Consider the following 24,057-nt stretch of genomic DNA (forward strand, 5'->3'; position numbering starts at 1 on the left):
TAACTCATGAAAGAATAAAGTTACGTTAAAACCAAGAACATCATTGTTTTTCTTGTGAAATTCCCAATAAGCATGATGTGTCACATGACCCTCTTCCTATTAAAAAAACAAAAGTTGGATTCAAAATGGCCGACTTCAAAATGGCCACCATGGTCACCACCCATCTTGAAAAGTTTCCCCCTCACATATACTAATGTGCCACAAACAAGAAGTTAATATCACCAACCATTCCTATTTTATTAAGGTGTATGAATATAAATGGCCCACCCTGTATATTACAAGTATACATATAATGGTATTATCTACATTATATAAAAGTTTCTGTTAACAACAGGTATGACATTAAAAGGGTATTCCAGGCAAAAACTTTTTTTTATATATCAACTGGCTCCGGAAAGTTAAACAGATTTGTAAATTACTTCTATTAAAAAATCTTAATCCTTCCAATAGTTATTAGCTTCTGAAGTTGAGTTGATGTTTTCTGTCTAACTACTTTCTGATGACTCACATCCCGGGAGCTGTGCAGTTCCTATGGGGATATTCTCCCATCATGCACAGCTCCCGTGACGTGACATCATCATTGAGCAGTTAGACAGAAAACTTCAGAAGCTAATAACTATTGGAAGGATTAAGATTTTTTAATAGAAGTCATTTACAAATCTGTTTAACTTTCCGGAGCCAGTTGATATATAAAAAAAAGTTTTTGCCTGCAATACCCCTTTAAGTGTCAGAAAGTTATGCAACGTATGATGGTCTAAAATGCATACATTTCTGTGCAAGGAGGCCTACATTTTTTAACAGTATAACAAGTAATGTGCATTACAGTGCTATTAATATTTGTTTCTTGTCTTTAAAGTTGAGTCCACCACAATCATTTGTTTTATCGTCTTTTGGCTCTAAAATAAAAAATGAAACAACACTACAATACATTGTACTTTTCCTATTGTTTTGAGTTTACAAATTACATTCTGATCTAAAATGCATTGTAAAAGGCTTCAGACACTTTCACATTTTGTTATGTAGCTTCCTTGGGAAAAGTTTCCCCATCATTCTGCACCCAATAGCCTATAATGAGAATGTGAAACAGAATGTTAGAGCTTGATGCATATTTTTTTTTTTTAACCTCTTAAGGACCCAGCCATTTTACACCTTAGGACCCGGCCATTTTTTGAACATCTGACCACTGTCACTTTAAACATTAATAACTCTGGAATGCTTTTAGTTATCATTCTGATTCTGAGATTGTTTTTTCGTGACATATTCTACTTTAACATAGTGGTAAAAAAAAATTGTAACTTGCATCCTTTCTTGGTGAAAAATTTGAAAATTTTATGAAAAATTAGAACATTTTGCATTTTTCTAACTTTGATGCTCTCTGTTTGTAAGGAAAATGGATATTCAAAATATTTCATAAAATTGACAAGTTTTTACTTTTGGAAGACATCAGAGGGCTTCAAAGTTCAGCAGCAATTTTCCAATTTTTCACAAAATTTCCAAACTCACTATTTTTCAGGGACCAGTTCAGGTTTGAAGTGGATTTGAAGGGTCTTCATCTTAGAAATACCCCACAAATGACCCCATTATAAAAACTGCACCCCCCAAAGTATTCAAAATGACATTCAGTCAGTGTTTTAACCCTTTAGGTGTTTCACAGGAATAGCAGGAAAGTGAAGGAGAAAATTCACAATCTTAATTTTTTACACTCGCATGTCCTTGTAGACCCAATTTTTTAATTTTTACGGTAAAAGGAGAAAATGTATACTTCTATTTGTAGCCCAATTTCTCTCGAGTAAGAACAAACCTCATATGTCTATGTAAATTGTTCGGCGGGCGCAGTAGAGGGCTCAGAAGGGAAGGAGCGACAAGGGGATTTTGGAGAGTACATTTTTCTGAAATGGTTTTTGGGGGGCATGTCGCATTTAGGAAGCACCCTATGGTGCCAGAACAGCAAAATAACCCCCACATGGCATACCATTTTGGAAACTAGACCCCTTGAGGAACGTAACAAGGAATAAAGTGAGCCTTAATACCCCACACGGGTTTCACGACTTTTGCATACGTAAAAAAAAAAAAAAAAATGTCATTAAAATGGGTGTTTCCCCCCAAATTTCACATTTTTGCAAGGGTTAATAGCAAAAAATACCCCCCAAAATTTGAAACCCCATCTCTTCTGAGTATGGAGGTACCCCATAAGTTGACCTGAAGTGCACTACGAGCGAACTACAATGCTCAGAAGAGAAGGAGTCATAGTTGGCTTTTTGAGAGCAAATTTTGCTCGGGGGGATGTCGCATTTAGGAAGCCCCTATGGTGCCAGGACAGCAAAATAACCCCCACATGGCATACCATTTTGGAAACTAGACCCCTTGAAGAACGTAACAAGGGGTACAGTGAGCATTTATCCCCACTGGTGTCTGTCAGATCTTTGGAACAGTGGTCTGTACAACATTTTTAATTTGCACAGCCCACTGTTCCAAAGATCTGTCAGACACCTGTGGGGTGTTAATTCTCACTGCACCCCTCATTACATTCCGTGAGGGGTGTAGTTTCCAAAATGGGGTCACATGTGTTTTTTTTATTTATTTTTTTTGTCAAAACCGCTGTAACAATCAGCCACCCCTGTGCAAATCACCTCAAATGTACATGGTGCACTCTCCCTTCTGGGCCTTGTTGTGCGCCCCCAGAGCACTTTGCGCCCACATATGGGGTATCTCCGTAGTCGGGAGAAATTGCATTACAAATTTGGGGGGGCTTTTTTCCCTTTTACCTCGTCAAAATGAAAAGTATAGGGCAACACCAGCATGTTAGTGTAAAAAATTTATTTTTTTACACTAACATGCTGGTGTAGACCCCAACTTCACATTTTCATAAGGGGTGAAAGGAGAAAAAGCCCCCCAAAATTTGTTAGGCAATTTCTCCCGAGTACGGCGATACCCCATATGTGACCCTAAACTGTTGCCTTGAAATACGACAGGGCTCCAAAGTGAGAGCGCCATGTGCATTTGAGGCCTAAATTAGGGATTTGCATAGGGGTGGACATAGGGGTATTCCACGCCAGTGATTCCCAAACAGGGTGCCTCCAGCTGTTGCAAAACTCCCAGCATGCTTGGACAGTTAACGGCTGTCCAGCAATACTGGGAGTTGTTGTTTTGCCACAGCCGGAGGCTCCTTTTTGGAAACTGTAGCGTACCAGACGTTTTTCATTTTTATTGGGGAGGGGGGCTGTGTAGGGGTATGTGTATATGTAGTGTTTTTTACTTTTTATTTTATTTTGTGTTAGTGTAGTGTAATGTAGTGTTTTTAGGGTATAGTCACACGGGCGGGGGATTACAGCCAGTTTGAGCTGCCGCGCAAAATTTGCTGCCTCGCAAACTTGCAGCCCGATACTCACTGTAAGCCCCCTGCCCATGTGAATGTATCCTGTACATTCACAGGGGGGGACCTCCAGCTGTTGCAAAATACAACTCCCAGCATGCACAGTCTATCAGTGCATGCTGGTAGTTATAGTTTTGCAACAGCTGGAGGCACACGGGTTGGGAAACACTGAGTTAGGAAACAGACAATGTTTCCCAACCAGTGTGCCTCCAGTTGTTGCAAAACCACAACTCTCAGCATTCTCAAGCATGCTGGGAGTAGTAGTTGGCAACATCTTTAGAGCCAGATGTTGCCGAACTACAACTCCCAGCATGCTTGGAGTTGTAGTTTTGCAACATCTGGAGGACTACAGTTTGCAGACCACTAATACAGTGGTTCCCAATCTGTGCCCTTCCAGATGTTGCAAAACTACAACTCCCAGTATGCCAAAACTGTCCAGGCATGCTGGGAGTTGTAGTTCTGCAACATCTGAAGGGCAAGATGTTACAGAACTACAACTCCCAGCATGCCTGGACAGTAAGGGCATGCCGAGGATGTGTAGTTTTGCAACATCTGGAAGGGCACAGTGGTCTCCAAACTGTGGACCTCCAGATGTTGCAAAACTGCAACTCCCAGCATGCCCAGACGCCAAGGGCTGTCTGGGCATGCTGGGAGTTGTAGTTTACAGGGTCCCATTACAGCACTGCATGTCGCTTTACGGCGACATGCATTGCTGTAAAGGGCCCGACCGCGGCTGAAGTTCAACTCACCTGTCGCCGCCGCTGCTGTCTTCATCGCCGGGATCCGGGTCTTCAGGGACGAGGTAAGTACCGGGCCGGTCCCCAGCACTCGCCCGTCCCCCGCCGTGTCCTCCGGTCTTCCTCCCGTCCTCTCCAGACTTTCAGGGGCCGGGCAGGACGGGAGGAAGTAACCGCCCCCCCTCCTGCGATTGGTCGGTTAACTAACCGACGGATCGCAGGGGATCGGAGGAGGTGGCAGGCTTGCCACCTCGCTCCTAGTCTATAGCATGGTCCTGGCTGTCTGTGACAGCCGGGATCATGCGAAATTACCGGGCGGTCGGGTCCCAGAGACCCGATCAGCCCGGTATCGCCGCAGATCGCAAGGGCGATTTCCCTTGCGATTTGGGCGATCGCCGACATGGGGGGCCTACATGGCCCCCCTCGGCGTTTGCCCTGGATGCCTGCTGAAGGATTTCAGCAGGCATCCAGTTCTGATCTCTGCCCGGCGCACGGCAGAGACCGGAAAACGCCAGGGCGTATGGATACGCCCTGGGTCCTTAGGCCCAGGGTGTGAGGGCGTATCCATACGCCCTGGGTACTTAAGAGGTTAAAGAAAAGACTAACATTTTGCATGGACATAAGTATTCAGACCCTTTGCTTTGACACTTGGAATTTAGCTCTGTGGGCCTCCAATTTCTCTTGATGGAAGAAACTTTCAGAAGGTCAGCCTTTACTTTAGCATTCCACAGATCTTGGTTTAATGGCAGAAATAAAGAAACAACTTCTCAGTAAAAGACAAATTAAAAATAAAACTGACGTCTGAAAAAAGCACCAAAAGGACTTTTTTGGCCTCAATTCTAAGTGTTATATCTGGAGGAAACCAAGCACTGCCCATCATCTGCCCAATACTATCCCTACAGTAAAGCATGGTGGTGGCAATATTATTGTACAGGGGTGTTTTTCAGCGATGGGGTAGTAAGACTGGTCAGGGTTGAAGGTAAGCAGAATGGAGCAAAGTGCATACACATCTTTAAAGGGGTTATCCACCATAAGGTGATTTTAGTACGTACCTGACAGACAGTAATGTACATGCTTAGGAAGGATCTGCACTTGTCTTGGGGCTAAATGGCTATGCTATGAGATTACCATAACACTGTGGCTAGCTTTTTGTGAATTGGTATTTCCTTTTTTAGTTTTCTTTCCAGGTGTGTAAACCTTGTGACATCAAACCCAAGAAGACTGAAGGCTGTAATCACTGTCAAAGCTGCTTCAACTAAGTCCGGAGTAAAAGGTCTGAATACTTATGTCACTGCAATATTTTATTGTAGCATTTCAATTTCAATAAATTAGCAAAGATTTCTAAAATTCTGTTTTCGCTTTGTTATTATGGGGTATTGAGGGCAGAATGATGCAAAATGACAAAATGTGTAAAAAGTAAAAGGGTATAAAGATTTTCCAAATGGATTGTATGCGTCTCCATCGCAATAGATATAACAAAACCCCCACTGTTTTGGAAGCCACATAGACAATGTATGGAGTGCTCTATTTATTCCAGGGGATATATCACCTCCATTCTAGTGTTTAGTGGGGGTCTTAGCAGTATGACCCCCACCAATCAGCGAGTTATCCCCTATCCTATGGAGTGAGGAGAACCTTTAACTGTGGGATAACCTCTTTATGTTAAACATACCAGTGCTCCACACAATGTGATAAACACATGAGCTTCTGAAGTTAAGGTTGTTCTTTTCTGTCTAAGTGATCTCTGATGACACCTGTCTCGGGAAACGCCCAGTTTAGAAGAGGTTTGCTATGGGGATTTGCTTCTAAACTGGGCGTTTCCCGAAACAGGTGTCATCAGAGAGGACTTAGACAGAAAAGAACAACCTTATCTTCAGGAGCTCATAAGTACTGAAAGGATTAAGATTTTTTAATAGAAGTAATTTACAAATCTGTTTAACTTTCTGGAGCCAGTTAATATATATATATATATATATATATATATATATATATATATATATAAAGTTTTTTTCCTGGATAACCCCTTTTAACCTTACATTAGTAAAAACACAACAGTAAACACCATAAGATGGCAATGAATGGGAAAAGCATAAGGTTTCCTTGATATAAGTTAGGGCCAGGGACCATAGATAGTATTCAGAATATATTGGGCAGACTAGATGGGCTGAATGGTTCTTATCTGCCGACACATTCTGTTTCTATGCATTCACACGTGGCAGCTTTACAATTTTTTTGCCGCTGCAGAAAATTAGAGAAGCAGACAGATTTTTATTTTAAATATCAGAGAATGATGCAAACAAATGTACCATTATACACAATCTGACTGCTGTGTGAACAAAGCCTCATATAGACTGTCTAAAATTGGACACTTGCTACGACAAATGATTAGTAATTTACATAAAACATTCCCTTTTGCATGGAGAAAATAAATGAATTTCTACTTGTCTTATTGAGTTCTGAGTAAAGAATATATTTTCGGTGCTGTAACAGACAGCTATGCAATGCACTTTGATGTGCTGTAATGTCAGTTGTGACTTATTGCCTTTTTATGCATGTAATGTTTATCATTTTTGTGCCTTGACAGTTCATCCATAAAGCAATATACTAACAAGAAAATGAGCATTCAAGAGTTACATCATTGCAGATTTTTCTTTCTTACTAAATAATGTTCTTGGTGTTGTGAACTAACTCTATATATATATATATATATATATATATATATATATATATATATATATAATTTTATAACACTTAATGATGCTTATGTGCTTATTTCAAAAACTGTCAGGTTGGGATACCTTAGGCTAGGTTTCACCACAATTTTATTTGCAAAAATGCTCGAAAAACGGCCAAAATGCCGCACAACATTTTACTGTGAAAACAGATGACTGAGGCCAGATATTTGCTGTAAGTCAATAAGGATGTATAAAATGCCAAACCCACTGGTAGTTTTTTCTTTGGCTTTTTTTTCACTCTGTGAGGCTAGATGTGCATTTAGCATTGGCATTTATTCTGACGTTTTTCCCCCCATTACTCCAATAACCAAGTGACTTGTCATGACAAAAATGCAGGGGAAAAATGGCAAAGAAAAAAAAAACTAAATCCCACTATTTTTCAAAAAATGCCACAAAAACTGCATTCTGGGAGTGCCAAATGACAGGGCAGTATCTGTGCCATTTTTTTTATTCAGGTAAAAAAAAAAAATAATAAAAAAAACCAGAAACTTAGCCTTTGGGAGTATTAACATGTAACTAATCTGCTGCAGGTTGCCTGAAGCTGAAATGCTGTAATTTCTGCTTTAGAAGCGGAATTTATGCTGTGGAAAATCCAGAAGCGGACTTACTGACTTCAACTGGTAGCAACATAATCTGCTTGCAGATTTTCCGAAGTGCAAATTTTGCAAGCGGGATTTTAGCTGTGGGCAACCTGCAGCAAATTAGTTACATGAACATACCCTAAAAAAGGTTTTTCCAAGATGTGAGAAAATCAGGGATCAGTTAATTGGGCTTTCTTAATTTTAATATGTTTATCATTAAGCTTGTAGATGGTTTACAAATTAGAATTTCCATACATAAAGATGATACAAAGCTTTGTAAGGTAATCCGCACAAAGGAGGCATTTAGGCAAATAAATGTACTAAATGTGCCGAATAGTATAAGTCTGAGCAAAACTGCTACAGAAAAGGATTTGAGAATATTTGTTTACAGCAAACTCAACTAAATTTAGCATCTAGTACAAGGCGGCTGCTCCAAGGCAAGAAATTCCCAGGATTCATGAAAAGAGGCATAGCTTCTCACAACAAGAATATGAATTTGTCTCAATACTAATGACCACACATGAATGTTGTGCACAATTTTGGACACCTATATATAAAATGGACATAAATAAACTAGGATGCTACAGAGATAACAAGGGGAATGGTGGAATGTAGTATCAGGACAAATTCGATAACAGGGTTATCCAGCTTGGAAAAAACACATTTAGAACTTGGAACTTTCTGCCACACAATGTTGTACTAGTTGATTCATTAAACAAGTAAAAAAAAAAAAACTTAATGCCTTTCTTGAAAAATATAATATACTAAGTTATAGTTACTAGATTTCAGGGATTTGTTGTGGTTTCCATATCTGGAACCAAAAAGGAAATATAGTATGGGGCCCACTAGTGTCCTCCTCATAGAAAATGGTGATTTTCTATGGAATAACAAGGTAGCAATACAGGTTTAACGTAAAAAAAAAACTGTGGCCCAGATTTACCAGTCTGTCTGAGGACAGAAACTGTTTGTTTTTGCCACAGCAATCAATCACTGATCTTATCCAGCTCTGGTAAAATGAAAGTTGAGCTGTGTTTGGTTGCTTTGGAAAACCAGACAGTTTCTGTCCTTAGTTTGGTATATCTGAGCCTGTGTCTTTTTTTCAGTATTAGCCTTTTAACCGCATTCTGACCCATGAAGTACACTTACGTTATGGGTCAGTTGAGGTTGTATAACATGGGCTCTGCTCCCGCTATCTGCAGCCGAAACCTGCCGGTAATAACCGGCATTAGAGATCACTTTGATACCAGTCATTTTAAATCATTAGCAACTGTGGCATTTAAAAAGTTTTTAGCGCACTTCTTTGGTGTCTAATGGCCCCATAATGCCCCCACAATGTAATTGTTGGTTGTCATGGCAGCCTGAGGCCTGTATTGGTACTTATTCTGATTGGGTGACTGTTAATAGTGGGGTACCACAGGGGTCAGTCTTGGGTCCTGTCCTATTTAATATATTTATTAATGACCTTGTAGAGGGGTTGAATAGTAAAGTAGCAATCTTTGCAGATGATACTAAACTCTGTAAAGCAGTAAACACTATAGAGGACAGTGCACTGTTACAAATGCATCTGGATAGGTTGAAGGTTTGGGCTGAGAAGTGGCAGATGAAGTTCAACACTGATAAATGTAAGGTAATGCACATGGGGAGGAAAAATCCGGGCTGGGATTATATATTAAATGGAAGAACACTTGGGACGACTGACTATGAAAAGGACTTGGGAGTTTTAGTTAATAGTAAATTTAGCTGTAGTGACCAGTGTCGGGCAGCTGCTGCCAAGGCAAATAAAATCATGGGGTGCATCAATAGGGGCATAGATGCCCACGACAAGGAAATAATTCTACCGCTGTACAAATCACTAGTCAGACGACACATAGAATACTGTGTACAGTACTGGGCACCAGTGTACAAGAAAGATATAGTGGAGCTGGAGTGGGTTCAAAGATGGGCAACCAGAGTAATACGGGGAAGGGGAGGACTACAGTACCCAGAAAGTTTATCAGAATTAGGGTTATTTAGTTTAGAAAAAAGAAGGCTTAGGGGAGACCTAATAACTATATATAAATATATCAGGGGATCATACAGAGATCTCTCCCATGATCTATTTATACCCAGGACTGTATCTATAACAAGGTGGCATCCTCTACGTTTAGAGGAAAGAAGGTTTCTACTCCAGCACAGATGGGGGTTCTTTACTGTAAGAGCAGTGAGACTGTGGAATTCTCTGCCTGAGGAGGTGGTTATGGTTAACTCGCTAAAATTTTTTAAAAGGGGTCTGGATGCCTTTTTGGTGAATAATAACATAACAGGTTATGGATTCTAGATCTATAGGGACAGAAGGTTGAACCAGGGATCTATTCTGACTGCAATATTTGGAGTCGGGAAGGAATTTTTACCTCGAGTATGAGGGTTTTTGCCTTCCTATGGATCAACAAAGTGTCACGATGCCGGCTGGCAGGTAGTGGATCCTCTGTGCCAGAGAGGGATTGGCGTGGACCGTGCTAGAGGATCGGTTCTAAGTCACTACTGGTTTTCACCAGAGCCCGCCGCAAAGCGGGATGGTCTTGCTGCGGCGGTAGTGACCAGGTCGTATCCCCTAGCAACGGCTCAACCTCTCTGGCTGCTGAAGATAGGCGCGGTACAAGGGAGTAGACAGAAGCAAGGTCGGACGTAGCAGAAGGTCGGGGCAGGCAGCAAGGATCGTAGTCAGGGGCAACGGCAGAAGGTCTGGAATCACAGGCAAGGAACACACAAGGAACGCTTTCACTGGCACTAGGGCAACAAGATCCGGCGAGGGAGTGAAGGGGAAGTGAGGTGATATAGGGAAGTGCACAGGTGTAAACACTAATTGGAACCACTGCACCAATCAGCGGTGCAGTGGCCCTTTAAATCGCAAAGACCCGGCGCGCGCGCGCCCTAGGGAGCGGGGCCGCGCGCGCCGGGACAGAACTGACGGGGAGCGAGTAAGGTACGGGAGCCGGGGTGCGCATCGCGAGCGGGCGCTACCCGCATCGCGAATCGCATCCCGGCCGGAGGTAGTAACGCAGCGCCCCGGGTCCGTGGAACCGACCGGGGCGCTGCAGTGAGGGAAGTGTAGCGAGCGCTCCGGGGAGGAGCGGGGACCCGGAGCGCTCGGCGTAACAGTACCCCCCCCCTTGGGTCTCCCCCTCTTCTTGGGGCCTGAGAACCTGAGGATCAGACTTTTGTCCAGGATATTGTCCTCAGGTTCCCAGGACCTCTCTTCTGGACCACAACCCTCCCAATCCACTAAAAAAAAAGTTCTTCCCCTGACCTTTTTAGAGGCCAAAATCTCTTTGACAGAGAAGATGTCCGAGGAGCCGGAAACAGGAGTGAGAGGAACAGATTTAGGAGAAAAACGGTTGAGGATGAGAGGTTTAAGAAGAGAGACGTGAAAGGCATTAGGGATACGAAGAGAAGGAGGAAGAAGAAGTTTGTAAGAGACAGGATTAATTTGACACAAAACTTTAAAAGGACCAAGATAGCGTGGTCCCAACTTATAGCTCGGGACACGGAAACGGACATATTTAGCGGAGAGCCATACCTTGTCTCCAGGGGAAAAAATGGGAGGAGCTCTTCTTTTCTTATCTGCGAATCTCTTCATGCGAGAAGAAGCCTGTAAGAGAGAATTTTGGGTCTCTTTCCATATGGTGGAAAGATCACGAGAAATTTCATCCACAGCGGGCAGACCAGAGGGCAAGGGGGTAGGGAGGGGGGGAAGAGGGTGACGGCCGTACACCACGAAAAACGGAGATTTGGAGGAAGATTCAGAGATTCTGAAATTATACGAGAATTCGGCCCAAGGTAGAAGATCTGCCCAGTCATCCTGGCGGGAGGAAACAAAATGTCGTAAATAGTCACCCAAGATCTGGTTAATTCTCTCTACTTGTCCATTGGATTGAGGATGGTATGCAGAAGAAAAATTTAATTTAATCTTGAGTTGTTTACAGAGAGCCCTCCAGAATTTAGACACAAATTGGACGCCTCTATCCGAGACGATCTGTGTAGGCAACCCGTGAAGACGAAAAATGTGTACAAAAAATTGTTTAGCCAACTGAGGCGCTGAAGGAAGGCCAGGAAGAGGGATGAAATGTGCCATTTTGGAGAATCGATCAACGACCACCCAAATAACAGTGTTGCCATGGGATGGGGGTAAGTCAGTAATAAAATCCATACCAATCAGAGACCAAGGTTGTTCGGGGACAGGTAGAGGATGAAGAAAACCAGCGGGCTTCTGGCGAGGAGTCTTATCCCGGGCACAGATAGTGCAGGCTCGCACAAAGTCCACCACATCAGTCTCTAGAGTCGGCCACCAATAGAAGCGAGAGATGAGTTGCACAGATTTCTTGATGCCCGCATGACCTGCGAGATGGGAGGAGTGACCCCATTTGAGGATCCCAAGGCGTTGGCGTGGAGAAACAAAGGTCTTTCCTGGAGGAGTTTGCCTGATGGAGGCTGGAGAAGTGGAAATCAGGCAGTCAGGAGGAATGATGTGTTGAGGAGAGAGTTCAATTTCAGAGGCATCTGAGGAACGAGAGAGAGCATCGGCCCTAATGTTTTTATCAGCAGGCCGAAAGTGAATTTCAAAATTAAATCGGGCAAAGAACAGAGACCACCTGGCCTGACGAGGATTCAGCCGTTGGGCAGACTGGAGGTAGGAGAGGTTCTTGTGATCGGTGTAAATAATAACTGGAAATCTTGATCCCTCCAGCAGATGCCTCCATTCCTCAAGTGCTAATTTAATGGCTAGAAGCTCTCGATCCCCGATGGAGTAGTTCCTCTCCGCCGGAGAGAAGGTCCTGGAAAAAAAACCACAAGTAACAGCATGCCCGGAAGAGTTTTTTTGTAGAAGGACAGCTCCAGCTCCCACTGAGGAGGCATCAACCTCCAATAGGAAGGGTTTAGATGGGTCAGGTCTGGAGAGCACGGGAGCCGAAGAAAAGGCAGACTTGAGTCGTTTAAAGGCGTCTTCCGCTTGAGGAGGCCAGGACTTGGGATCGGCATTTTTTTTTGTTAAAGCCACAATAGGAGCCACAATGGTAGAAAAATGTGGAATAAATTGCCTGTAATAATTGGCGAACCCCAAAAAACGTTGGATGGCACGGAGTCCGGAGGGGCGTGGCCAATCTAAGACGGCAGAGAGTTTATCTGGGTCCATTTGTAGTCCCTGGCCAGAGACCAAGTATCCTAGAAAAGGAAGAGATTGGCATTCAAACAGACATTTCTCTATTTTGGCATAGAGTTGATTATCACGAAGTCTCTGAAGAACCATACGGACATGCTGGCGGTGTTCTTCTAGATTGGCAGAAAAAATCAGGATATCGTCCAGATATACAACAACACAGGAGTATAGTAGATCACGAAAAATTTCATTAACAAAGTCTTGGAAGACGGCAGGGGCGTTGCATAGACCAAAGGGCATGACCAGATACTCAAAGTGTCCATCTCTGGTGTTAAATGCCGTTTTCCATTCATCCCCCTCTCTGATGCGGATGAGATTATAAGCACCTCTTAAGTCCAGTTTGGTAAAAATATGGGCACCTTGGAGACGATCAAAGAGTTCAGAGATGAGGGGTAGGGGGTAGCGGTTCTTAACCGTGATTTTATTAAGACCGCGGTAGTCAATGCAAGGACGTAGAGAGCCATCTTTTTTGGACACAAAGAAAAATCCGGCTCCGGCAGGAGAGGAGGATTTACGGATAAAGCCCTTTTTTAAATTTTCTTGGACGTATTCAGACATGGCAAGAGTCTCTGGGACGGACAGAGGAAAGATTCTGCCCCGGGGTGGAGTAGTGCCCGGGAGGAGGTCAATGGGACAATCATAAGGCCTGTGAGGAGGTAGAGTCTCAGCTTGTTTTTTGCAAAAAACGTCCGCAAAGTCCATATAGGCCTTAGGGAGACCGGTTACATGAGGAAGCACAGGGACACGGCAAGGTTTACTGGGAACCGGTTTTAAGCAGTCCTTGGAACAAGAGGGCCCCCAACTCTTGATCTCCCCAGTGGACCAATCCAGGATTGGGGAATGGAGTTGAAGCCAGGGAAGTCCAAGAAGGATTTCAGAAGTGCAATTGGGGAGGACCAACAGTTCAATCCTCTCGTGATGAGATCCGATGCACATTAGAAGGGGCTCCGTGCGGAAACGTATAGTACAGTCCAATCTTTCATTGTTTACACAATTGATGTAGAGGGGTCTGGCGAGACTGGTCACCGGGATGTTGAACTTGCTGACGAGAGAGGCTAAGATGAAATTTCCTGCAGATCCAGAGTCCAAGAAGGCCACAGCAGAGAAGGAGAAGGCAGAGGCAGACATCCGCACAGGCACAGTAAGACGTGGAGAAGCAGAGTAGACATCAAGGACTGTCTCACCTTTGTGCGGAGTCAGCGGACGTCTTTCCAGGCGGGGAGGACGGATAGGACAATCCTTCAGGAAGTGTTCGGTACTAGCACAGTACAGGCAGAGATTCTCCATGCGGCGTCGTGTCCTCTCTTGGGGTGTCAGGCGAGACCGGTCGACCTGCATAGCCTCCACGGCGGGAGGCACAGGAACAGATTGCAGGGGACCAGAGGAGAGAGGAGCCGGGGAGAAGAAACGCCTCGTGCGAACAGAGTCCATATCCTGGCGGAGCTCCTGACGCCGTTCGGAAAAACGCATGTCAATGCGAGTGGCAAGATGGATGAGTTCATGTAGGTTAGCAGGGATTTCTCGTGCGGCCAGAACATCTTTAATGTTGCTGGATAGGCCTTTTTTAAAGGTCGCGCAGAGTGCCTCATTATTCCAGGATAATTCTGAAGCAAGGGTACGGAACTGTACGGCATACTCGCCAACGGAAGAATTACCCTGGACCAGGTTCAACAGGGCAGTCTCAGCAGAAGAGGCTCGGGCAGGTTCCTCAAAGACACTTCGAATTTCCGAGAAGAAGGAGTGTACAGAGGCAGTGACGGGGTCATTGCGGTCCCAGAGCGGTGTGGCCCAAGCCAGGGCTTTTCCAGACAGCAGGCTGACTACGAAAGCCACCTTAGACCTTTCAGTGGGGAACTGGTCCGACATCATCTCCAAGTGTAATGAACATTGGGAAAGAAAGCCACGGCAAAACTTAGAGTCCCCATCAAATTTATCCGGCAAGGATAGTCGTATTCCAGAAGCGGCCACTCGCTGCGGAGGAGGTACAGGAGCTGGCGGAGGAGATGATTGCTGGAGCTGTGGTAGTAACTGTTGTAGCATAACAGTCAGTTGAGACAGCTGTTGGCCTTGTTGCGCAATCTGTTGTGACTGCTGGGCGACCACCGTGGTGAGGTCAGCGACAACTGGCAGAGGAACTTCAGCGGGATCCATGGCCGGATCTACTGTCACGATGCCGGCTGGCAGGTAGTGGATCCTCTGTGCCAGAGAGGGATTGGCGTGGACCGTGCTAGAGGATCGGTTCTAAGTCACTACTGGTTTTCACCAGAGCCCGCCGCAAAGCGGGATGGTCTTGCTGCGGCGGTAGTGACCAGGTCGTATCCCCTAGCAACGGCTCAACCTCTCTGGCTGCTGAAGATAGGCGCGGTACAAGGGAGTAGACAGAAGCAAGGTCGGACGTAGCAGAAGGTCGGGGCAGGCAGCAAGGATCGTAGTCAGGGGCAACGGCAGAAGGTCTGGAATCACAGGCAAGGAACACACAAGGAACGCTTTCACTGGCACTAGGGCAACAAGATCCGGCGAGGGAGTGAAGGGGAAGTGAGGTGATATAGGGAAGTGCACAGGTGTAAACACTAATTGGAACCACTGCACCAATCAGCGGTGCAGTGGCCCTTTAAATCGCAAAGACCCGGCGCGCGCGCGCCCTAGGGAGCGGGGCCGCGCGCGCCGGGACAGAACTGACGGGGAGCGAGTAAGGTACGGGAGCCGGGGTGCGCATCGCGAGCGGGCGCTACCCGCATCGCGAATCGCATCCCGGCCGGAGGTAGTAACGCAGCGCCCCGGGTCCGTGGAACCGACCGGGGCGCTGCAGTGAGGGAAGTGTAGCGAGCGCTCCGGGGAGGAGCGGGGACCCGGAGCGCTCGGCGTAACACAAAGTAGGGACTTATTAGGGTTATAGGTTGAACTTGATGGACTCTGGTCTTTTTTCAACCTTATGAACTATGTTACTATGTTACTAGGCCTCAGTGCCTACCATGACCCAGATACAGATATTATATTAGATAGTATACTGATAATGTTAATTGGTCCAAAAAAAACATTCTGAAAGTACGGCAGTAAGTGTATGCTCTTGCGTTTCAAGTTTTAGTAATAGCGCATTTCTGATAACTCAGAAGCTTCTCAAGTTGTTCACAGGTTAATCCAGAAAATGCTAACATGAAAACAAGCCAAAAGGTCTTAATACCTTCTTATCCTATATCTCTGCCTGCTCTGGCAATAAAGCCCATGTATTCATAAAAGTAATGAATGAAATAATATTGGTTTGCAGCAGCTGTTCTCATTTCAGCAGTTATAAAAACGAATGTATTTAGTTGCTTTAAGAAAATATCATGCATAATTGCAAGCAAGTCTGAATGCTTTTCCATATCGTGGTTACAAAATTCACGGTGACCCACTCATGAATGATTTGTCACTGTCCAAATATGTTGTCTGCAGAAGGCAGATAATACATGAGTTTCAGTGAGACAATTTATTTCCTGTGTGCTAGGCAACAGAAATGTGCAACAGAAGCAAACTATTTTTATGGATTTTTATGGATTCTAATTTCTTTCTATAGAACATTCGATTCCTAAACTATAAATGAAGTGAAAACATTTACTGAAACTGAACAATTTCTATATAAGAAAAGTTCAATTTCCTTTACTGCCACTCAAATGCGGATCCCCCTAACAATGGCCATCAGATTGATAAATTGGGACAATTACAAGGAATGGGAATGCTAATGTTTTCTCAAAAAGGTTAATGCAATTTGTATCCATAATTTTTCTTTGGTTCTGCTTCTTTAATTGTCTGCAGAGTGTTCACATAATATAGCATTTCATTTAAAACTGTAGCCAGTCTGGTTTTATGTGTGTACACTATCTATGTCTATATCTATCTATCACATGATCTTCATGATAAAAGGATCTTTTATGTATGATCATAGAAGAAACTATTTCTAAAAAAAAACAACATACATTTATATGTCAATGTTAGTGCCAATACCTGTGACTTTCAGAGTGGTGACTGTGAAAACCCCCCTTCCTCCTTCTAAATGACTAATGCATAATTATACCTGGGTAGCTAAATATACACCAATTTTCCCAAAATTTATTTATACAAGTGATTTTTTTGGTAGTTACCCCATAACTGATTTGCTCATGTGTCCTATTCGGGTCTTGGCACCATTAAAAAAAAACTTTAAACATGCCAAACACTAATCTCATTGGAAAGGAAATCCTGACCACTTTGCCTTTTTAAGCCTCGCATATGTTTGTAAGTAAGTACTCGTCGGAACACTATCCATTGTCTGCTGTATTTGTATATACAAATGTACAAGCATTATTTAACAGAAGGAATGGATGGCTACTAGGTATTGGGTTAACAGTAGCCTGCATGTCTATAACTACTTAAGTACTAATACATTTTTAATTTTTAATATTATACTTTATACGGAGTACTTGAGATATTTCTGTACATTAGTTGTTGGCATACAGTATACCAGGAACAGTTTCTAACACTTACTAAGCAAACTCAATCTCTAAACTTGCTCTAGGGTAATTCATTGGTTTTATTGTCATTAACTGGATTAGCCTATTCAAATGCATGGCCTATATGACAGAAAAAAATCTCTTAAAACTAATACACAGTACTATGCCCTCTGTTGGACAATTCTTTTCTAGATACCACAATACTAATATTTGTGAATAAATATAGATTAAATTGCTTGTATTTTACTCAGTGCTTCATTGAGGGAACATACAATCCTCGGAAGGCATTAACAAAGTGTCACAGCATGTGAATCTGCCATTGGCAAGGATTCTTTGTGTTATTGCCGGTGTACTCGCTATGAAGCACAAATAAAGTGATTTCATAAAGATGGTGAATGCTCTGTAACCTATTTTCTATTACTGGATTATTGTTGGGTGGATCTTTTGATATACAGAGCACCACCACCAGAATCACATGCCTATGAGTATGCTGCTGCTACAACCAATGCACAATGGTGGTGCCAACTTTATCACTTTCATGCTTTAATAAATACATGTGTTTTGTTTTCATTATGGAGAAAACCATCTAAATATCATTTCCTGAAGCTCATAATATAAATCATCAATCTAAACCTTCTGTTAAACAGTTATACCCTATAGATCCTACATCTGTTGTTAGCTGGCAAATACGATTTAGAAACAGACACACGGATCAATGATTTCACTTGAAAGATGTAACTTTAGCGCACACCAATGGTTCACTCAGATGATAATTCAGAGATAGGTGAAGCATAGAAAGTTCTCTTTTATCCAATTTGGATATCCGCTTCTGCACTATGCCCATGTAACATGAGCAATGGCAATGAAATAAACAAAAAATTCCATGCCTTTTACTTTATATACTCCTATCCAGAAACTAAATTAAGTTAAAATGGACACAAAAAAACCATGCAAAACGTATTGCTGTACACTTATATAACAGGGCAATACACTGATGTGTCAATATCTTCTGATTCTGAACTCTCTTTCAGCCAATTCCTTGTATAGTGTGATGAAACTCATTCTTTACTACCTGGAAACAACTGATGTACTATCTAATTTATGGCAGTTATTTCCATCTTAAAGGGGTACTCCACTGTCTCAGCGTTCAGAATATTTTGTTCCGAACGGTGAGTGCGAGGGTCGGGACTCGGGACGGTACGGCCACGCCCCTTGTGATACCACACCCCACCCCCTCAATACAAGTCTATGGGAGGGGGAGTGAAGGCAGTCACGCCCCCTCCCATAGACTTGCATTGAGGGGGTGTAGCGTGACATCACGAGCCCCGTTACCGGCACTCAGCGTTTGGAACAAAATGTTCTGAACGCTGAGGCAGTGGAGTACCCTTTAAGTTTTTATCATGGGGGAACCTCTGGAAAAATTTGTCACTCCTTGGAATTTTTTTGCTAGCATGTCTATCGTAAACATTACATGTGTTCCTGCTACTGTTACCTAGGGCAACCCTGACTAAATTCCAAGAAAAGCTTAAGATTTCAGGAAACTAGTAGGGAATATTGTGTAAGCAACTATATGTGTAAACAACCATAAAATAACAGATCACGAGAAGCTTTAAAAAAATAAATACATCTCACACAATACACATAATAATTGCATGCAGTGAGTAACATTGATTTTATGACACATAAATGAAATGAATTGGTAATACTACATTTCTTTATTGCAAGAGCAAGTGCAAAGCTATGAACAGAACAGAAAATGCTAATGAACAATCACATAATAAGCAGAATACTGCAGAATGGTCATGGTAATGATAATAATGATGATAAGAGGCAGAAGATATGAAAAATGAGTTGTGTGTACTTGAATGTCTGACCTGTTAGTTGGTCGTCGCCTGCAGCAGGGGCGATGCGAATGTATGGTGTTGTAAGCTGAGTCACGATTATCGCAGCTAAGGCAAAGGAAGAATTCCGGGTCAGCATGCATGAGGAGGAGAAGAAAAGCCAGACTGAAGCAAGGCCGACAAGAATACTGTCAATGTTTCACCAACTCTGCAACATCATACTACCAAAACACCACATTTTCTATCTGAGAGTATAAAAACAGCATGGAGGAAAGTAAAAGAAAAGGGTTCACTGTGGAAATGATTCAGTAACTCTCTGCTTAGAAATTGTGAATAATGAAGACATGCACTATACTGTAGATTGCAACATAGACTATGCCTCTCCTTATTTCTATAATAAACATGATAACAATTGCATTATGTGTGGCTTCATTTACAGACCCACAATGAAGCACACACATAGCAGCCAATTGGTTAAGGGCTGGTTGGTATTGCAAACACAACTGCATGAATTGCAATGTGTGAAGGGTAAATCCAACACCTACAGCTTCACATTGTATCTATTTTATTGTACTATCGTCTTTTTTTCCTTTGCCATTAGGATTTATATTACTTAAAATTCTTTGCTGTTTGTGGTCTTGTAATTTAAAGCATTCCACACTGTGCAGAAGGAATACATTTGTATGAAAAGATGACAAAAAAAGAGAAAATATTACTGTATTTCATTACACATGAGAATAGTTGCAGCTAGCTGCTTTCCTCATTTGAGATTTTGCTATATTTTACTTCACTCAGTTCCGTTTAGTCACAAATCATATAATATTGTGGTAGACAAATAAAATAAAATACACTAAGATGATAACCTTTACTATAAACACAATTATGACACAACAAAACAGTTGGATAAAAATGTTGGTATTTTTAGTATTGAGCAAGCTTCTCCATAGCATTAGTTTAGACATTTTTGCACAATGCTTTTATCACATATAGATTTTAACCCCTTAAGGACCAAGCGTTTTTCAATTTTTGCACTTTCGTTTTTTCCCCCCTTACATTTTAAAAATCATGACCCTTTCAATTTTCCACCTAAAAATCCATATGATGGCTTTTTTTTGTGCCACCAATTCTATTTTGTAATGACATCAGTCATTTTATATACAGCAAAAAGGGAAAAAAAATCATTGTGCAACAAAATTCAAGAAAAAAAATGCTATTTTGTAACTTTTTGGGGCTTCCGTTTCTACGCAGTAAATTTTTCGGTAAAAATGTAATATGTAGATCCATACGATTAAAATTATACCCTACTTAAATTGGTATGATTTTGTGGTACTTCTGGAAAAAATCATGCTACATACAGGAAAATGTGTACGTTTAAAATTATCATCTTCTAACCCCTAGAACCTTTTTATTCTTACACATACGGGGCGGTATGAGGCCTCATTTTTTGCGCCGTGATCTGAAGTTTTTAGTGGTACAATTTTTGTATTGATCAGACTTTTTGATCGCATTTTATAAATTTTTTTATGGTATAAAAAGTGACCAAAAATACGCCATTTTGGACTTTTTTTTTACGTGTATGCCATTGACCGTGACTCTTTGATCGTTTTTTTTTTATATGGTGTAAAAAGTGACCAAAAATACACTATTTTGGACTTTGGAATTATTTTTTTTTTGCGCGTATGCCATTGACTGTGCCGTTAATTATCAATATATTTTTATGGTTCAGACATTTATGCATGTGGCAATACCACATGTTTGTTTTTATTTTTATTTACAAACTTTTTTTTTAAATGGGAAAAGGGGGGTGATTCTGATTTTTATTAGGGAAGGGGTTAAATCACATTTATTAACTTTTTTTTTTTTTTTTTTTTACTTTTTTCATGCACTGTTATAGCCCCCTCTAGGGGCTGTAACATTGCATATACTGATTGCAGGCACTGTTCAATGCATTGCCATAGGAATGCATTGATCAGTTTTTTCTGCGCTTGATTGCTCAAGCCTGGATTTCAGGCTTGGAGCAATCAAAAATATCAAAACAGCAAAAAATTATGCAGTAGCTGCAAACTGCCAGGTTGAAAAATACCCAAGGTAGCGGACAGCCAGTCCAAATTCATATATTTAATTCAAAAGGAGTAACCACCTTTAAGGCATGATATTATTACATAACTTTTAATAATTAAAAGTTAAAAAAGGGTACCAAAACACAAAAAGAGAAAGTGCTTTTCAAATGTAAGTGTATGTACAAAAATGGCCTGGATTGGAGACTGATCACATACAAGATTAGATAGATGTAAAACAGGTATGGTTATTAACGTGGATATAGACTGATGGATTGATCAACCACGGTGCCGTTCCCTTCCTGTCAACTAAGTGCACAGGATAAAATAACAACCAGATGCAGGAGGGGAATAGAAAAAATAGCAGTATAGTGTGAGACTATTGTATAATCTCAGATCGCCTCGAATCCAGACCACAGTGTGAATGTGAACAATCAAATGCCGATCGGACAGCCGGGAAGAAGGTAAGACACCTCCCGCTGTCCTCTCAGCAGTTCGGGATGCCGTGGCGGTCCCCAACAGCTTCGTTGAGCTAACCGGCAGTGTATTCTCCCGTTTTAGATGCGGCAATCAACTTTGATTGCGGCGTCTAAAGGGTTAATACCAGAAATCAGCCCGATCAGCGATGTCGGGTATTAGCCGCAGGTCCTGGTTGCTGATAGCAACCGGGACCCCACCGATATGAAGCGCGCTCAGCTTCTGAGTGCGCTTCACAGATCGGGAGCCGGCTACAGGACGTAAATATACGTCCGTGGTCGTTAAGGGGTTAATACAAACTTCAGATAAAGTTCACAAAAAATCATATCACTTTTTAACATTATGTTAAGTTACACTGTTTAAAATGTTCTTCAGAATGTATGCCCATATGTATGCACCTATATGCTTGTATAGCTTTACATATCTGCCAATGACTGCCATTAGAAAAAAACTATATACTGCATAATATACATTTTTCTTTTTAGATTAAGATATGTCTGGGTGTTTATATATAACAAGAGTAAGGTTTAACCCCTTAAGGACTCAGTGTTTTTCAGTTTTTGCATTTTAGTTTTTTCCTCATCTTTTAAAAATCCTAGCTGATCAGGACACTGCGGTTTCACTATGCTGGTCCCGATCAGCCGACTGAGCAGTCGGGAATGCTTATTTTTTTTACTTTAGAGATGGTGATCAACTTTGATCACCACGTCTAAAGGGTTAATACTGCGATTGGCGATGTCCGGTAATAGCCCCGGATCCCGGCTACCATTAGCAGCCGGGACCGACCCGATAAGATACGGGGTCACCGCGTGACCCAACGTTATATCACGGGAGCAGGACGTACAGTTACGCCCTGCATCCTTAAGGAGTTATAGGTCATGTGAGACCAGTTTTGTATGTAAATATCTTTGATGTATATGTTTGATACTTGGGATGGAGCTAAAATAAAGGAGGTGGGAATACAGGTGAAACTTGAAAAATTAGAATATCGTGCAAAAGTTTATTTCTTTCAGTAATGCAACTTAACAGGTGAAACTAATGTATGAGAGAGACTCATTACATGCAAAGTAAGATAGTTCAAGCCGTGAATTGTCACTATTGTGATGATTGTGGCTTACAGCTCATAAAAACCCCAAATCCACAATATATGATATGATTTGGGGAGCCACGTCATCTACTGGTGTTGGTCCACTGTACTTCCTGAAGTCCAGGGTCAATGCATCCATCTACCAGGAGATTTTGGAGCACTTCATGCTTCCTTCCGCAGACAAGTTGCATTACTGAAATAAATGTACTTTAAATCTGTTATAGTGATCTAGATTGACACAAAAATGTCTGGTAGTGGAATTAGGTGCTTCTGTATATTTGCTGAAGTTTCAATATACAACCGTAAATTTGTTTCATTATGTTATATGTCATCTTAGTGTTTTCATTACACACAAAATGCCTAATTCTTACACGTTGCAAAGTTAAGTAGAGCATACATTTTCAATGAGCTGATACTTTCAATGAGCTGATACCCCAATCTTCCCATACATATGAACATTCATGTTTCTCTTATAGGAAGGGGAGGAGTAAACCACAGCAAGACTGCTCTGGTGCCAGACTATCCCTCCTAAGAAAAACATTAGTCAGTCAGTGAAAAACATGGGGGAAAATGTCTTAAAAGTGTCTAAAACCCATTATAAATGTAGCACAAGGAACATTATAGTTTTTTTTTTTTTTTTTTTGTAAATGTCTCCTGTTCTGGTGCATTTGCAACTAGAAAGCTGCAAAAAAAAAAAAAATCAGAATACATTACAAATAAAGTGAAAAGATGTGAAGAACTATATACTAATTACTATTACATTTAGTAATTAATTACAATTCCCATCCAAATTATGTAATGCTAAGATTGTGAAAACAGCTCAGAATGTTGTGCAATAATAAATAATGTAGTACTCACATTACCGATCCCCCACTCCTCCCATTTAGATAATTCTTAGATCCCACGTTGGTTTGTATTATCCTAAGCTACTCGACAAAGACATGTGACAGCTGTAGTCAATCACTGGCTGCAATGATCACATGTCTGTGTCAAGGGGATGGACATAGGGAGCTCCCAAAATGGAGCAATGAGTAATTGGTAAGGTAAGTATTACTCTTATTATTTTACTACAGTGTGAGCTTCTTTAACTCCATTACCACTATTTTCTCAGTCAGATCAATAAATTAATTTATGACTACTGTCCAGGCACAGAACAGCTAAAGTAGTGTGAGCACAGGAAGAACAGTTTTCATGTTTCTTGACATCTGAGAGTAAAAAATGGGAGAAAGGTAGAGTGTGCTTCTGGTCTCAGCAAATAAATGTTATTCATCGTATAATGCTGTATGATACAACTTTCTTACATGTTTCTGTATTAATATTGCTGTTTGCAATCATTCAATAGGAACTTTCATTGATTACTCTCATGGAGTAAAACTCTTTCCTGGCCATGTGCTGAATACACAGGTACACGGTCTGATACACATACTACAACTGTAGTTGGTCCAGGATATATAATGATCACGCAGTTGCACGGTTTGTTACCCTTAGGGTGTATTCACACATACAGTA

At 41.8% G+C, this 24,057-nt stretch overlaps 1 protein-coding gene across 11 annotated transcripts in view; it reads right to left on the reverse strand.

Annotated features, from left to right (window-relative positions):
* The window catches only part of PTPRM (protein tyrosine phosphatase receptor type M), an 898,578-nt gene that overhangs the window by 288,803 nt on the left and 585,718 nt on the right, over positions 1–24,057 (reverse strand). For 7 of the 11 annotated variants that reach the window (XM_056521605.1, XM_056521594.1, XM_056521597.1 and 4 more), the window contains one exon: positions 18,961–19,035. The exons of the other annotated variants lie outside the window; for them this stretch is intronic. In XM_056521605.1, the coding sequence (XP_056377580.1) occupies positions 18,961–19,035 (75 nt within the window). The remainder of the gene's footprint in view (positions 1–18,960; positions 19,036–24,057) is intronic. 11 annotated transcript variants of the gene reach the window in all.

Source organism: Hyla sarda, chromosome 5 (genome assembly GCF_029499605.1).
Source record: "Hyla sarda isolate aHylSar1 chromosome 5, aHylSar1.hap1, whole genome shotgun sequence".
Taxonomy (NCBI): Eukaryota; Metazoa; Chordata; class Amphibia; order Anura; family Hylidae; genus Hyla; species Hyla sarda.